Source organism: Phascolarctos cinereus, unplaced genomic scaffold, assembly GCF_003287225.1.
Source record: "Phascolarctos cinereus isolate Bilbo 61053 unplaced genomic scaffold, phaCin_HiC Scaffold_5;HRSCAF=322, whole genome shotgun sequence".
NCBI lineage: Eukaryota > Metazoa > Chordata > Mammalia > Diprotodontia > Phascolarctidae > Phascolarctos > Phascolarctos cinereus.
The window spans coordinates 305,638,051-305,655,385 of NW_027555958.1; the positions used below are offsets into that span (position 1 = coordinate 305,638,051).

The following is a 17,335-nucleotide window of genomic DNA, read 5'->3' on the forward strand; positions in this document are numbered from 1 at the left end:
TTGGCAGCTGTTTGGTGGATGGATAGGACCAGGGAGAGAGTGGAAGAAGAGAAGTCAATTAGGAGGCAACTACTATAGTCCAGTTGTGGGGTAATGAAGGGTTGTATGGGTAGAGAGGAAGGGATAGAAAGGAGAGATATTGTGGATGTAGAATTGGTAAGCTTTAGCCAGTGAAGAAGAAGGAAGAGTTGAAGTTGACTATGGTGCTCTCCCACAGAAAGTTTTTGGGGAAAGGCAGATTTAAGGGGGCGGGAATAATGAAGTTATCCATTTTGAAGATTTTGAGTTTAAGATGCCAATGGGACATCCAGGTACAAGTACTCAGAAGTCATTTTGGAGATATTGGACAAAAGTTTAGGAGAGCTACTGGGATGGGACATATTGATTTGGGTGTCATCTCTACTGAGATAAATGAATCTAAAGGCGTGGATGAAATCACCCAAAGAGAGGGTGTAGAAAGAGAAGGGCCCAGTACAGAGCCTGGAGGGACCCTTGTCGTTAAAGGGCCGGACATGGATGATGATCCAGTGAAGGAGACTGAACAGGAGTAGTTAGGTAGGTAGCATGAGAAAACTGTCATGAAAGCTGAGTAGGAGAGAGCCTCCAGGCGGAGGGGTAGTCAGCAGCATTGGAAGCTGCAAAGGAGGTTCCCAAGGACAAGGACAGAGAAAAGATCATTGGCTCTAGCAGTTAAGAGATCCTTGTGAACCCCAGAGAGAGCAGTCTCAATGTGTTTTGGACTCAGATGCGACACTGTGAGGGTTTGAGAACAGAATGGGAGAGAAGGAAGAGGGGACAACAATAGTAGAGGGCTTTTTAGGAGTTTAGGTCACAAAGGGAGGAGAGATTTGGGACGATGACCTGAGGGGTTGTCAAAGTTAAGTAAAGATTTTTTAAGGACAGAGGAGACCTGGGCATGTTTGTCATCAGCAGAGAAGGAGCTCACAAAAAAAGAGAGGCTGGAGATTTGAGAGAGGGGGGAGTATTAGAAGTGTAAAGCTCCCAGAGGAAAGAGGATCGAGGGTACAAGGAGAAGCATTGGTCTCGTCAAAGGTCGCAGAGAAGGAGGGAGTGGGGAATGATTTAGAGACACTCATTGGTATTATTGAACCTTGAATTGGTACTAGAACTAGACCCTTTGGTGGCTAACTATTGTTCCTAGGTTGAACTAAAAACTTCCTAGCTTGGCATTTACAATTCTTTACAACCTGACTCCATATTACCTTTCTGGGCTCATTCCATATTATTTCCTTCCTCTCTACTGCCACTTCTTACATTCTCCAGCTTCCTTAACAGCTCTTACCAGATGTCTTTGCTTCATCCCCTCCAGTGCCCACTAACTGGTCCAATCCAGTAGTTCCTATGGGAAACTTTTGCTGAGTCTCAGTGTTCAGTGTGCTATCTCTCCTTAAACAGTCATATATGTCCTTATCTATTTACATATTGTATTCCCTCAGCACAGTTTACATTCTTTGAGGAAAACTAGGACTTATTCAATTTATCTTTGAATCTCCAGTGCTTAGCATAGAGCTGTGCACACAGTAGGGTCTTTTTAATAGATAGTTTTTCTATTTATTAGGCACAGCTTAAAAAGGGGGTGGGGGAGCACTTTGGGAATTAAGTGGCTCAGGATATATTGCCATAACTTTAGAGGACATCTCCATCCAAAAAAAGCAAGATTTTCTCCCTTTTCCAAGGATTCACCCAAACAGGTCAGTGAACTTCTGACATCCAGAAAGGGAAGGAAGCTAGTATTTATTAAGTGCCTGCTGTGTGCCAGGCCCTTTACTAAGTGCTTTTCTAAGCATCCTTTCTCCTCTGTCTCTGCACAACACTTCCCAGTACTTAAAAATGTCCAAGAAAAGCACATCCAAATAAGTGACCTGCTAAGTACTTTACAGGTATCTCATTTGATAATAAAAATGTGACTTTCTTACTAAAATGTAAGAATTCAAAAATATATAGTAGGTGCTTAAATGCATGTTAAATTGGTTTGGATTGGTTAATGGGTATCAGGGTGATGGAGCGATGTCATTTAAAGTGGCCAAGGGGAGTGTGTGAGATGATGGGGTCCCAAGTGATGCAAGACTTTACATCATGAGAGAAGTCAGTTTCTATATCCTGAAAGCACAGAGTTGGATGCAGAATCTCAAACAGCCTTCAATGAAGCTAGGAAATGTGAACAGTGGAGATGAGGAGAAAGGTCACTCCAGGCATGGGGACAGCCTGTGCAAAGGCATGGCAGGGGCTAATAGCCAATTTTGTTGGAATGGAGGTAGTCCCCAAAGAGTACTCTTTTTGGGGGGCTTGTCAGTGAGGTTAAGTGACTTGCCTAGGGTCACACAGCTAGTGAGTGTCAAGTGTCTGAGGTCAGATTTGAACTCAGGTCCTCCTGACTCCTAACTAGGGATGGTGCTCTGTCCACTGCGCTACCTACCTGCCCCTAAGGGTACTGTTTTGGATCCTGATAATTCTGTATCTGTCCTAAATAACAGATCTCTCTGTAGTCTCTGTAAAAGTTAGAATTCCTTATCCCAGGAGGAAAAGTATGAAAGATTTTTCCTGTGACATCACAAGGGCTACTGTTTCATCAGAGAGAGGGTCTGTGTGCACCATATCAGATGTCTTTGACTTTCTGGGCTCCCCACATTGGTGCCATTATGAATTGGGGGGAGTCCAATCAATTCTCCTTATTTGCCAGGGCACTGAGGTCGACTGTAATTTCTGGAGCCAGCCTGAATATATTGGAGATGAACTAACAGGTCTGGTGACCCAGTGGCCTTGTTGCTACCAACGGCCCATCATTCATGTAGGGAAGCCTCAGAGCATTCAGATGGAGTCAGGTAAGGAAAACTAGCTAACACCTTGTGAGTGAAGTATTCTCAGAAATTCTACAGGGATGCTAGAGCTCTTTAGGAAGGGAAGGTAGATGAAAAGAAATAGGCTGATCTTCATGTACTGAGTGACTGTGATTTGTTCTTCAGGACTGCCATCCATGAGGAAGCCTAGGTTCCGTTTCACATGGGATAAGAGTCTCTTTTTGATTGACCGACGAAAGGAGCTCCGGCACATTCTGAAGGAATTGGACTTCAACCAGCCGGTAATGCTCCTGGACCTTTTTGTGCCCTTTTCAGTATGAAGCTCCCAGTGGGATGCTTATGTCTTTTTAGAAAAGGTAAACACATTCCCCTTTCCTGTTTTTTCCTTTTTGAATTAAGGACATTGATGGCCTAGAAGTGGTTGGTAAAGGACATCCTTTTTCATCTGTCTCTGCACAGCACTTCCCAGTCCTTAAAGATGTCAAGGAAAGCACATCTAAAGAAGCAACTCCGTGAGTTGATTTTAATGTCAGGGAAGAGTGCATAATGTCCATCATGGGACATTACTTCATGTAGTCTTTGTGGGCATTCCAGTGTCGTAGTCCCTTTTGGCATTTGTGTTTGTGTTGAGGGCCAGCCCACCCTATTAATTCTCTCTAATAGCCATCACTTCTTAGACTTACCCTTTTCAGATTTTCAGGTTTTTCTTTCAGCCATCTTTCTCACCCTGTTTTATTCTGCAAGCTGATTTTCTTGAACATTCTTACACTAGTCATGATGAATAATTATCAAATCTCATTCTGCATATAATCAATGATTCTATAGTTTTAGGACTTGGCAATTTTTGGATTTTCCTTTGTTTGGCTTTTAAAGCCTTTCACAACCTGGCTACTTCCTGCCTTTGCAGTCTTCTTACATTTCACTCCCCTCCATGGACTGTATGATCTAGCAGCACAGGCCTTTTTTGCCAAACATTCCATCTCCTGACCCAGTGGCCTTTTGACTTTCTGTCCCCCATGTCTGGAATGCTCACCTTCTTGACCTTGCCCTTGGCCTCAGTGTCCCTTGGCTTTCTTCAAGACTCAGCTCCAATCCCACCTCCTGCAGGAAGCTTTTCCTGGTCATCCCCCACTGCTAGTACCTCCCCTCCATTTACACTGCATAGATATTATGTAGACAGAATTATTTGCATGTAGTTTCTCCCATTGGAATGGGAGCTCTGTGAGGTCAGGGAGTATGTTTTTACCTCTCTTTGTCTCACAATAGCTAGCATTTATACAGTGCTTTAAGGCTGCTGAAACCTTTACAGTCACTATTGCATTATTGCATTTTATCTTCATAATAACCCTGGCAGGAGGTAGGTGCTATTATTATCCTAATTTTCCAAATGAGGCAACTGGGGCAGGCAAAGGTTAAGTGACAGTTAGGGTGTATCTTGAGGCTTGATTTGAACTCAGGACTTCCTGATTCCAATCCAGTGGTCTGTCCACTGCACCACCTAGCTATCACCAGTATTTAGCATTGGGACCTAGTACTCGATAAACGCATGTTGATGATGAGAGTGCCATGTCTTGAGTATCTCCCAATCTCATCTACACCCTGATCTGAATGCCCCTGGCTGCCCTTTCTCTCGGTTTTTCAGAAGAACATCAGCCCCCTTAAGGACAACATGTCATTGGTTTGTCTTCCAGAGATCCCTTAGCTGACTATCCTGATGTCGTTCCCATGCCTTTTCTTGGTCCTTCTTTGCTCTTCTGTGGAAAACCAGCATGCTGGATTGACAGTAGCCTACCACCAGGGAAGGTAAACCTCATATACCTCTGTGTACCTTTAAGCTCAAACTGAATCTTTCACCATAGCCTCGCCCAGGGGAGAGGGTTGGGCCTTCCTACCCTGAAGGTGACTTTGACAAAATCACAAGGTGATCGCGATGTCCTGTTTTAGTTTAGTCTGACCACATTTTCAGCCTCCATCCAAAAGTGACAACAGGACTAACTTGAACAAGAATGAAGTCAGAAGACTGTACTTTGGTCTTTAGAATCATAGCTTTAAGTCTGGAAGGGAACTTGGAGGTTATCCAGTCCAATCTGTTCATTTTCCAGATGAGGAAATCAAGAGGCAGAGAAGCTAAGTGATTTGTTTAAGGCCCCACAGCTAGTAATCGACAGAGCAGAGATTCCAATCCAGGTCTTTGGACTCCAACCCCAGGGCTCTTTCCAATGTCCCCCCCTCACTTCCCACCTGCTGCCCTTCTTACCTGCTGCTTTACCTCCAAGCAAGCATATAAGTCAACCCTCCCTAAATAGTATCTCTTTGAGGAAAAAGATTTCATAATATCCTCTGGGAGCTAAAGAACCTTCCCTGGTGGGAAGTTGTCATCAGCACTAACTTAAGGGCTCCCCGCGATGGTTTAGAATCTATTTTGTCTCTTCTTCTTGTCAGTGACAGCTCCTGGGGCAGTCACCATCAAGATTTCATTTTCACAGTCCCCACCGCTCCATTTGAGAGTAGAGTCCTCCACTGGCAGGGCAGACTGACTTTCCTTTCTTCATTTCCACAGAGGCAGATCAGCGTCATTGTCCCCCTTCTCTCCCATAGAGGCAGACCAGCATCGTTGTCCCTCTTCTCTCCAATATAGGTAGATTGGTATCAACGTCCCCCTTCTCTCCCACAGAGGCAGATCAGCATTGCTGTCCTCTTTCTCTCTCATAGAGGCAAATTGGCATTGCCGTGCGTTTGACCTTTGAGACCATGGAAGGGGAGAGAACATCTTCTGTCCTGACAGTTGTGAACAATGGCACTGCAGCTGTTTGGTATGACTGGAGGCGGCTCCAACAGCCCGACACCTTTGAAGAGTTTAAGGAGAGCAAACAGCAGCGGTTTTACTTCAACACCAAGGAGGGTATGTAAGAGAAAATGACCTTGGCCTTCCTGGCCCGGACGGGTGCTGACCTCAGGCACATCCCTGAAAGAGACCAAGGTGTAATCATTGCCCAGCTTCCCTGAATCTGATCTCTCTGTCCCCACCTAAGCTTTGTTTGAGAGAGAATCTGCAGGAACGGAGACCAGATGAAAGCAGACTTGGTATGGAGAGACTGGGCTTAAATCTTGAAGTGAGATGGCCCCTTCCTGCCGCACACACACACGCACACACACACACACACACACACACACACACACACACACACACTTCTGAGATGTGGAGGGGGGTGCTAGATCTTGGGGTACAGCTTCTGGGCTCAGCTAAGCTGGACTTGGGGAAGACTCGGAGTCCCTGTCCTGTTCAGGTGTGATTCTTCCTGGAGAAACGAAGGAGTACATCTTCTTCTTCAAGTCTTCAAACTCAGGAATCTTCAGGGAGAGCTGGGAGTTTGGAACCCACCCCAAACTGTTAGGGGGAGCTCTGCTGCAGGTCACTCTGCGGGCTGTTGCCCTGAGCCAAGACGTTTTGAAGGAAGAAAGAAAGTCACTGGAGGTAAGGGACCTGGGAGTTTGGCAGCTGCAGAGGTTGGATAGATTACCCTCATGTCCTTCCTGGCGGGTGTTCATGGTGATCCTATTACCCCCAGCCCATAGGGGTGAGTTACTGATCTTCGCAAACAAGCAGCAACTTTCATGTAACAGAAAATTCCTTTTGCCCCAGGTCACAAGGTCGTAAGTGTCAGTGGTGGGGTTTGAACTCAGGTCCTTCAGCCCCAGGGCCAGGGCTCTTTCTTTGTGCTGCCAGACAAAGGATATTTTTCAACCTTAACATGTGAAGTATTATAGCCTGTTATACTCTGAAGAAAGTGAGGCTGGGCTTGAAAGAATAAGAAAAAACAAAGAATTGAATTACCATGGAAGATATTAACTATGATGCTCTTGCCATGCTGGGTCTCCTGACATTCATGCTATTGGGCATGTTATTTCTAGCTGGTTGGTGGAAAGGACTGAAGGATGTTCACCAATCTCTTCCCAAGTCTGCAGATTTTCATCAGCCTCCCTCTCCTACGCATTGGGAACTCCCAGTGAAGGGGATGGCCATGTGTATCGGCAGGGAGAATAGCAGGTCTCTCCTGTAATAAAAGCTAGCATTCAAATGATGCTTTAAGGTTTTTTTAATTTGTTTTGTCTTCAGGTTTACAAAGCACTTTCCATGTGTTATCTTCTTTGATCTCTACTTTTCAGGGCTGCTTGGGAATACCTAATAGATTTTTGCATCCAGCGGTGGGAGACTGTGGAGGGAAGGGACAGGGTTGTGTCAGTGGGAATTTTTCCTCCACCGAGCATCCGCCCTCGTATGGTTTGTGAAAGGTCTGGAAGACAGACAGACAAGCAGCAGAAGCCTGAGCGCCAGTGCTCCTCCTTCCTTTCTTCAGGCTAAAATAGCTTCCCGAGAAGCTGTCGCCATCGTGGAGGACTTGCTGAATGAGCTGCTGAAAGGTATCTGGCCCCCAGAGCGAGCTGCATCCCCAGTGGATGCCTACCTCACTGAGGAAGATCTGTTCTGCTACAGGAACCCTCAGGTATGGGGCCTACCCTGCAGCCAGCTCCAGGTGTGCAAGTGCCAGGGAGATGGCGAGGTAGCAGGGGGCCCGGTGAGTCGACAGGGAGTTATAGGTGGGTCTGACTCTGGCTCCTGAGCTCTGACCCTTTCCTCTGTGTGTGTGTGTGTGTGTGTGTGTGTGTGTGTGTGTGTGTGTGCATTCTCCACTTCTCTTATAGCTACATTATCAGCATGAAGTGGTCCGAGAACTCCACAAACTATGGAATAAATACATGGCACCATCCCTGCCCACCCCCCCTGAAGAGGAAGAAATTTCACCAGGCCCCCGGGAGGAGGAAGTGATAGTCCCAAAGTTCCCAGTGGGTTCTGATAAGAGCTCTATAGGGGACAAGGCGAAAGGCTCTTTGGGGGAAAGCCGCCGGGGCTTGAAGAGGAGTCTTTCATCCAAGAATGAGTCCAGGATATCTCTCCTGTCCCAGAAGACTACCATATTCAAAGTGATTGAAAACCAGAAGGAACTAGAAGAGGAGGCTTTGGAGAGGCCTGAAGTGTCCCAGACAATGATTCCTGAGTACCCCAAGTGGAATCTTTGCGTGGATGATTTCAAAAAGGTATTGGCCTAGAAGCAGACAAGATGGGCACCAAAGGGGCTCAGGATAGTGTCAAGGTGGTGCTGTTACCCAGGGTCAGAGGCTTCCCAGACACATCCCAAGCCTCATGCATAGGCAGAGGGACAGTACCTGCTGTTGTGAATGACTGGGGAGACACATCCTCCAGCTGTTTCCTTCACAGGTGGGGTGGAAGGGCAGCCACGGGGGATGGAGACAGACATCATAGAACATCTGGGCTGGTCGAGACCAGAGAGAGCATGTGGGGAAGCTCCTCCATTTCTCAGAGGAAGAAACTAATCCCTAGAGAAGGGAACTGATGTCCAACATCCCACAGTAAATGGCAGATCCTGGGCCTGGAATTGGGCTCTCCTTACTCGCCATCCAGCATGCTGTGCATGTTCTCCTGGAACTGTTGGCTCGACTTGCCGAGCATTGGGTATTTCTGAGGACAGATTCCCAGGATGCCACCAAAGGTATAGACGTCATCAGCCTCCTGGTAGTGGTGGGATACCTCTGAGGCAGAACTGAGTATTCTTCCAAGAGCACTTCCATCTCTCCCCAGGGCCCAGATATAACCAAGCCACAGCAGGGGGGAGAGTCCCGAGTGGAATCTTCTTCCTTTGTGTGGAGCTGTTGACATTAAGTGTGTTCTGTGCCTTTATGAACCTCTTAAGGGTACATTGGGGGCCTCCAGGACTCAGGTAGAGTTGCTGTCCTTTCGGACCCCTTAGGCAATGTTGGATCTCCCGGAAGAGGAACAGAGAGAAGATGCACTTCTCCGACTCAACAAGGGAGTTCTGAAGCTGTGCTCAGAGCCCAGGCCACTGCAGTCAGACCTCCTGTACCAAATGTGGTATGTGCTCCCCGCCTCCCACCCCCTGTGTAAATCACCTCATTTTTTAAAGAAGCTTTATTGATGCCCTAGACATTCCCCAATATACCACTCCCTTATTGAACCCTTCCTTGTAGCAAAGAAAAACAGTTAAGCAAAACTGACCAATGAAATAAAAAGTGACTAGCAAAAGTATAAGCAGTATTCAGCTCTCATAGGCTTCCACTTCTCTGCCAAGGTGGGGGAGAGGGAGATAACTTTCATCATCTGTTCTCTGGGGCTAGGATTGATCACTGTCATTAACCCAAACCCAGCTGCCTTGGAGGATTGTTTTTTGCAACCTGCTGTAGAGGCTAGAGCCCTGCACTTGGAGTCCGGAGTTCAAATCACACCTTTGATGCATACTAGGTGACCCTGGGCAAGTCACTTGGTTTCTCCGACATTTGGTTTCCTTGTCTCTGAAATGAGAATAACACAAGTGGTACCTACCCCAAAGGGTTATTGTGAGGGCACCCTGTCAGAATTTAGGTGAATGTTAGTTATTATTGTTGTTTTCTCCTTGTTCTGCTTGCTTCTCTCTGCATCACTTCTCACAAATTTCCCCATGTTGAATTCTTATCTTCATTGCTTCTTAGAGCACAACAATATTCCATTGCATTAATACCATTTGTTCAACTGTGCATCAGTCAATGGCCACCCGCTTCACTTTGTTTTGGTTTGGTTTATTGCTACCGCAAAAAGGGCTGCTAAGAATATTTTTGTATATATTTCATTTATTCTTTGACATCTCCTCCGCCCCACCCTGGGGAAATGTGCTTCATCATATCTCATTTGTCTCTCCATGGGAAAATATCTCCTTCCCCTTTCTTCTCTGTTACAGAGAGCCCTCTCACCCTAGTTCTGGGGCAGGGGTCTAGCCCCTTTAACTTAGGTTGGCACACAGTGGCTCTAAACCATTTGAACTCTGTTGCTGGCTAGTATACTTCCTTCTGTGGTCCTCACCAATCTCTGGTGAGTGGTTACTGTAAGACAACATTCTAGGGCTTCTTCATTGTTTTTTGACTAAGAGAGGAACAGAAAGAGATTAAACTGACATGCCATGAGACAGGTTGTTCCATGGAGTGCTAGGTTTATTTCTAAGCTGAATATGAGCTGAGCTTTTTAAATGGCATATCTTTACTGGAGAACCTGACCAAATTCAGGTGGCAAAATTTTCTCCCAGCAGAGTTATTCATTGAAACAACTCTTTATAATTATTATACTTTAACCCCCAATTCTTGGGGTCATCAAAGCAGCCAACGTCTATCTTTTTCCTCCTCAAACATTCCCTTCTCAGGTAAGTTTGGGGAATGAGTTACAAGCCTACCCAATTGGGACAGCCCGTTGTGAGGGGTGTGGCTGTCTGAGAAAATGGGTAGCTAGGTGGTACAATGGTTAGAGTGCCTGACCTGGAGTCAGAAAGACCTGAGTTTGAATCTAGCCTCAGATACTTCCTAGCTGTATGACTCCGAGCAAATCACTTAACCCTGTTTGCCTCAGTTTCCTCATCTGTCAAGTGAGCTGGAGAAGGAAATCGCAAACCACTCTAGTATCTTTGCCAAGAAAACCTCAAATGGGGTCACAGAGAGTTAGACAAGACTGAAATGACTGAACATCAACAAAACTGAGAAAATGGTCCTCCAGGTCCTCATGTGAGAATGCGTAGTCCAAGGTCTGATCCTTTCCTCTGTGGCCAGAGGTAGTACAGGCCCTCTGAGAGCTAAAAGTCCATTTTCTGAAGATGCTGGGTGGTGAGGGTTAAATCAGACCTCTCCATCCTCATTCCAATGGTGCTGCCCCTTGCCTGGTCTATTGGGCCAGCATTAACGAGATTTCTACTCAAAACTGAGGTCCGTTGCACAATAGAGTTGTGGATGGAGTAGGATTTCTAACCACCTTCCCACGTGGGATAAGGGGGCCAACATCTTTGAATTGCCCAGTCTGTCAAGTTAGCTACAACGAACAGGTCCTGAGCACTGCTAGAAGGTAGTGCCCCAGACTCAGGAGTGGAGAAGGCTGCTACTCCTCCAAGGTCTCTCGCCCACACCCATTCTAGCCTCCTGAAGTATGAATTTATTTGTTCTCTAGTTTCCAGCTGTGGCGTGACGTAGTAGAGGGTCTGGTGGGCCATTCCATGTGGCTGAAGTGTCTGTTAGGCCTGCCTGAGAAGGACAGTGTTTATGTAGAGGTCCCAGAGGCACAAGGTAAGATATGATTAGCACCATAGTGTCACTCAGTCTTGCCCTACTTCGTTATATAGGAACAGAAGGAGACGCTGGATCCCCAGGATTTTTGTACCCTCTGTAGCGAATCCCAGTTGGGTTTAGCAGATAAATCTGGTCTAAAGCAGTTCACCTTCTGCCATCTGCCTCCTGGGGGGTACTGGCATTGCCCAGCTAGGAGGGACCCTAGAACTCTTCTAATCTGACTCTCTCATTTTACAGAGAAAAGAAGATGAGGGAGGAGATGGGCCTGCAGTTCAGGAAAGCTAGTTAGTGCTAACATGCTTTCCGGTCTCCTTTGTGGATTTTTGTTGTTGCTCAGTCATTTCAGCCCTGTCTGACTCTCTGGGACCCTTGTGGGGCTTTTCTTGGCAAAGATACTGAAGTAGTTTGTCATTTCCTTCCCTGGTTCATTTTACAGATGAGAAAACCAAGGCAATCAGGGTGAAGTGACTTGCCCAAGGTCACACAGCTAGTAAATGTCTGACGTCAGATGTGAACTCAGGACGATGAGTCTTCCTGACTCCAGGTCAAGCACTCTATTCACGCACTACCTAGCTGTCTTGTGGGACCACAAGCCAAAAAGAATGTTGCTTGAGTGGGGTGGAGGAGGGGAAAGTAGTTATCTCAATCCAGTTCAAGCCCCCAGGTTAATTACTTATGCTGTTAGAATCCTCCCTGGTGGCTAAATGTAGGCTATGGAGGTCCACCAAGGTTCTCCTTTTTAAGAACTACTTCTGGGGGGCAGCTAGATGGTGCAGTGGATAGAGCACCAGCCTTGAAGTTAGGAGGACCTGAGTTCAAATGTGGCCTCAGACACTTACTAGCTGTATGATCTTGGGCAAGTCACTTAAACCTGATTGCCTCCCCCTCTCCCTGAAAAGCTAATTGATCCTGTGGCTCAACTAGGTAGGGAAAGGAGGAGGGATAGACTCAGAAAAGAAGGTGATATACAAACAAAAGTCATCAGTAGACATTTTTAAAAATAATCCTTATTTGGAACAAACTTGAGGCATTTTGCAGATCAGTGCTGCAGATGTCTTTTATCCGGCTTCTTTACAGCAGAAATCCTGTGCCCCTAATCAGGAAATACCCTTCAGCTTTAGAGCCAGTGGCCCCCTGGGGAATTGTGTGGAGGAGCAGAAGGGTGTCACAGGAATATTTCCTCTTTAGTTGAAGCAAAACCATCTGGGAGAATTGGAAAAGAAGAACGGAAAACTGCAGCCCTGGAAAGGAAGCAAGGCAGTGGGAGAGAAAAAGAGGAGAAGAAAGGGAGTGCAAAGTCACCAGGAAGAGAGGTGGGTCATAGAACTTCACAGAGCCTTTGGCCGGAGGGAGCAGACGGGCTGGGGAGGATGGCTGCCGGCTGTGCCTCACACAGTGGGCCTTCCCCCATCACCACCGCTGTTCTCAGAGAGGCTGCTGGGGATAAGCCCACCCTTTTTATTTATTTTCACAAAACGCTGGCTGCCTTTTCCAGGATCGCGCCAACAGCAAGAAGCACAAGGGAAGGGATGAGAAGAAATTATACAAATCTCCAAGTCAGGATTGGAAAGAAAAAATGTTTGTGGAACAATTACCTCTGGAGCATATAGCCTCCATCTTTGAACCAGTGGATCCGATAATCCAAGAGAAATATAATCAGCGACTTTACATTGAGGTGAGGCTGGCAGAGGCAGGCAGGACCTCCTCTCCCTGGCCTCTGCCTCTCTGCACCGTCTCCTCTTCCTCTGTTGTCTTTTTTTCTTTACATTTCCCACTGCCTTTCCAGGGTCTGCTTTCTCATGATAATCCCATTTCTTGGGAGACCACCATCATAAAGTTGGTTGAATTTCTCTAGAAAGTGAGGGTTTTTACAGCACGAGTGCGTGACTTATTTCAAAAGGGCCTACTCGAGATAGAGCCTCTTTTTTCTAACTGGAAAATCAGGGAGTGAGCTAGGACCTCTCCTACTCCCAAACTCCTCCAGGATTCAGCTAGATTCAGCAGGCATTTATAAAGTGTCCAGTATATACAAAGCTCTGTGCCATGCTCTAGGGATAAAAAAGCCACAAACACAAAACAGAGCTTGCATTTTGTTGGGAAGAAGTATAGGGGGGAAAATACATGCACATAGAAAATTACGTACAAAAAAACATGCACAAAGCTATTTCTGGGACAGGGTAGAGTGGGGAACACGTTTAATATGAAGGGCAGTTTGTTAACAATAGAAAGGAGGTTCCAGAGGGCACAATGGAAGGACAGGGTAGAGTGGGATAGAGGCATGGGAGAGATGGGGGCTGGCATGGAGCTAGGGAGTGGCAATGAGGGAAGAGGAGCTCTAGCCTTCGGGAGCCTCCTTCTCAGCATTGTTGGGGCTCTGAATGAAGCATGTGAGATCCTGGTCCTATGTGATAATCAAGGCAGAGGTTGGTGGAATCCCAGGGCTTGGCTGATAGAGGCATGTTTGTGGTATTTGCCATACTGTCCTCAGCCAATTCAGCTCTACCCCTTGGACTACTCCATTTGTTGAATAGATTATCTCTTTAGTGTTAGGAGAGGCTTAGAGAAGGTCTTGGATTCTGGATTGGGGACTGCTATCAAGAAGTTGAGTCCATGCAGGTTAAGTCCCTGGCCCTGCTTCTTGATCAAGGGAGGTGTTTTTTTTTTTGGTGAGGCAGTTGGAGTTAAGTGACTTGCCCAGGGTCACACAACTAGTAAGTGACAAGTGTCTGGTCTGAACTCAGGTCCTCCTGACTCTAGGGCCAGTGCTCTATCCACTGAGCCACCTAGCTGCCCCCAAGGGGGGAGCTTTCAACCAATTTTTGGATTTCATGGGGATGCCAAGTGACCCTCAGGGAAAAAGATTAGCAAGAAAGGCATGATACAAGCTGAGCATCAGTCAAGGATCCTCAGTGGGCAATGCTAGGTCAGCCTAGAGGTCACTGGTAAGTCTGGGGAGACAGTTTGTTACCTTTAATGTCAATGGGCTTTGATGTGTGTTCTTGTGAAGTAAAGGATAGTCCCCAGGTAACCTGAACTGAAAAAAACAAGTGTGCCCAGTGTTAGCATGGTTATGGGACAATAAGGGTGGGTGTGGGTATGTGTGGAAGGAGAGGGAGGAAGAGAGAGAGAGAGAAGAGTGGGAAGAAGGGGTAAAGAGACAAGAGGAGACAGAGAGAGAGAGAAAGGGAGAGAGAGATGGAAAACAAGAAGGGAGAGAAAGAAAGAAAAAGAAAAAGGAAGAGAAAAATGGAAAACATTCCAGCCAGGCACCTAGGTGGCACTGGGCATAAAGTGCTCAGTCTGGAATCAGGAAGGCCTGAGTTCAAATCTGGTCTCAGATACTAGCTAGCTGTGTGACCCTGGCTAGACAAGTTACTTAAGTCTTGTCTGCCTCAGTTCCCTTATCTGTAAAATGGGGCTAATAATAACACACCTACCTCGCAGAGTTGTCATGAGGATTACATGAGCTAATACATGTAAAGTGCTTAGCATAGCACCTAGCACCTAGTAGGTGCTTAATAAGTGCATATTCCCTTCCCTTGTTTCTCCTTTTATAGCCTTTCACTCTGTAGCCTCACTTTTGGAAAAATACCCCCAGGAAATTACCTGAGGGGAAAAAGCAGTAATTAGTACAAAGATGGTCATCATAATGCTGTCTGCAACAGTGACAAATAGAGAGTAAACATTTGTCCAACAATAAAGGGACAGTTGAGCAAACCGAGGGAACCCAGGTTTCTCTGACCAAGTCTGGTCCCGTCTACTGTGACTTGCATGTGCATGTGTGTGTGTTTGTGTGTATGTGCACACATGCGTGTACAGAGAGAGAAATGTTCATATGTATGGAATATTAATTAAATTGGTATGAGTGGGTCCTCTATCCATACATGAAAATGTGTATATGCAACTGTTAGTTTATATGTGTTATGCATTTAAAAGTAATGCTGTATTGAAATAAATTAGAGAACATTTAAATTCTAAACTAAGTACGAAATTTTAAAATAGGTGAAAATGGCAAAATACAAAACAATAATATACAGAATATTGCAACCCCATAAAAACTTACCTTCCTTAACAAAGAACAGAAGAGGATTTGGATGGATGGGGATAGAATTCATTAGGTTTTTGTCATCATTGATTTAATATGGAGCAAGCCAAGCTTATGATGTTTTGTTAAAAACAAACCAACCAACCAACTCAAAAAGGATCTTTTCACCTCCTCGATTCCTCCCGGGGTGGCTGTCCCTCCCTTTCTCAGCTCTATTTATTTCCCTTTCATTGGTGGCTTATGGGCTCCTGGGGAGAGACTTTGATATGTTCTGCTCTGTCTTTCAGGTCTATGGGCTGCTGGACTCCTTAGTGACCAAAATGATGCTGCTGTTTGATGAGGTTGACACCTGAATGGCAACCCAGCAGGAAACTCTTGAGCCTCTTGAACCTTTCTCTTTTTCTGCCTGACTCTGTCTCTGAGCAGCCTTCAGGGAAATAATAATAAATGTGTACGTTTCCACAATTCCCACTGCTTCTGCGCATCTCTCTAGATCTTGGAGGACCCAGGTCATTGGCAGGGTCCTTCCACATCTTCCACCACACTCAGATCTCTGTGGGCATCAGCTGGTACTTCCTTCCAGCCCAGGGCATCCTACGGCAAGAGGGGAATAATGGAGCAGGAGGAAATGACCTCAGGGGTGACAAGTAGAAGAACTAGTTGGTAGGGAACTGATTGGGACATTGATGGAAGTGACTTGAGAAGGAGTCACCCCTGTTTGGTCTCTTGTATTCTGTACCCTTCCTTCAGGCTTCCCAGGCCCATGCATCTCGAGGCTGGCTTTGTGAAGTTCCTCCTCTGCATCTTGTTGTCAAAAGCCAGCATCCGGGATGTCTGGGCAACGGAATGTGGTGGGCGTATCAAAAGTTACATTTACCTCACCTGACTATCTGCTTTGAGGCTGTTCTACATCAGTTGTGTGTGTGTGTGTAAAATGGGGAAAGGGGTATCTTTGTTAAGGCATATAATTAGTCCATCCTAATTAGGATAATTGGAACTGCAAACCATTTGGGGTAAATCATCCTAACCCATTCTCCTCAAACCCCAGGACCATATGCAGGCTTTGGTTATCATCTTTCTAGCTGTCCCCTTGTTCAGATTCCATATCAGATGCTTCCTAGCTATATGTCCCCAGCCAAGTCACTTGACCTCTCTGTGCCTCAGTTTCCTCAGCTGTAACATGAGGATAATAATAGCACCTACTTCTCAAGGCTGTTGTGGAGAATCAAATCAATTGGCATATGTAAAGTGCTTTGTAAATCTTGAAGTGCTATCTATATTAATGTTAACCATTGTTATTATTATTATTATCCTTATCATTATTATATGATATAATATGGAGTCCTAGATTCAAATCCTACTCCCCACTTACCTAGTTTCTCTGAATTTTAATTTTCCTCTGTATCAGATTTTATACATAATTTGTGTTCTGTCCCTCAAAAGGAAGAGATGAAATGTGGGTGCTACTTAGAGTCCTTTGAAAGAAAGGTGGTGCGTGATTCTCAAGCATCTATTGTAATCATTATTATCAGTAATAGTAATGATGATGATGATCATGATATCGTGGGCCTTGCTCCATAACGTATGAGCTGAAGCAGCAGCAGTGGCCCTAGGGGGATTTGGGCATTAGGTAGAGGTTTGGGGCTCAGACCATGAGTCTTATTTAGGGCAAGGGCAGGTCATAGGCAGGGAGGAGAGGAGAAACTATGACCTTAGTTCCAGGCTTCTGCCTTCTCACAGTGTTTAGTCACACGTGGTTTATGATGACAGTTTCATGAAGCGTTACCACTGTCATCTTTTATAGATGGGAAAATCAAGGTTAGGGCTGATAGGGATAAGGACTGGACCTGTGATTTTATTTAATATAGAGAACTTCCAGGTGAGGAAATTCCCTCTACCACTGCCAATCGGCACCTTCTCTGCAACTTATAGTCTTAGAGAACTGAACTCTGTCCAATGATAAGTGAATTATCCAGGTTGTTGTTCAGTCCTATCTGACTATGTGAACCTGTTTGGGGTTTTCTTGGCAGAGATACTGGAATGGTTTGCCGTTTCCTTCTCCAGCTCATTTTATTGTTTTGTTTTTTTGTTTTTTTAGTTTTTAGGCAATTGGGGTTAAGTGACTTGCCCAGGGTCACACAGCTAGAAAGTGTCAAGTGTTTGATCTGAGGCCGGATTTGAACTCAGGTCCTCCTGACTTCAGGGCCAGTGCCCTACCCACTGTGCTACCTAGCTGCCCCAAGCTCATTTTATAGATAAGAAAATTGAGGCAAACAGGGTTAAGTGACTTGCCCAG

At 45.8% G+C, this 17,335-nt stretch overlaps 1 protein-coding gene across 1 annotated transcript in view; it reads left to right on the forward strand.

Annotated features, from left to right (window-relative positions):
• Positions 1–15,504, forward strand: part of MYCBPAP (MYCBP associated protein) — a 31,786-nt gene extending 16,282 nt beyond the window's left edge. The window contains exons 7-19 of the mRNA XM_078156063.1: positions 2,702–2,843; positions 2,985–3,100; positions 3,219–3,331; positions 4,511–4,622; positions 5,532–5,721; positions 6,107–6,294; positions 7,178–7,324; positions 7,524–7,916; positions 8,648–8,769; positions 10,876–10,991; positions 12,183–12,307; positions 12,490–12,669; positions 15,327–15,504. Of these exons, the coding sequence (XP_078012189.1) occupies positions 2,702–2,843; positions 2,985–3,100; positions 3,219–3,331; positions 4,511–4,622; positions 5,532–5,721; positions 6,107–6,294; positions 7,178–7,324; positions 7,524–7,916; positions 8,648–8,769; positions 10,876–10,991; positions 12,183–12,307; positions 12,490–12,669; positions 15,327–15,392 (2,010 nt within the window). The 3' untranslated portion in view covers positions 15,393–15,504. The remainder of the gene's footprint in view (positions 1–2,701; positions 2,844–2,984; positions 3,101–3,218; positions 3,332–4,510; positions 4,623–5,531; positions 5,722–6,106; positions 6,295–7,177; positions 7,325–7,523; positions 7,917–8,647; positions 8,770–10,875; positions 10,992–12,182; positions 12,308–12,489; positions 12,670–15,326) is intronic.
• The last annotated feature ends 1,831 nt before the right edge of the window (positions 15,505–17,335 follow it).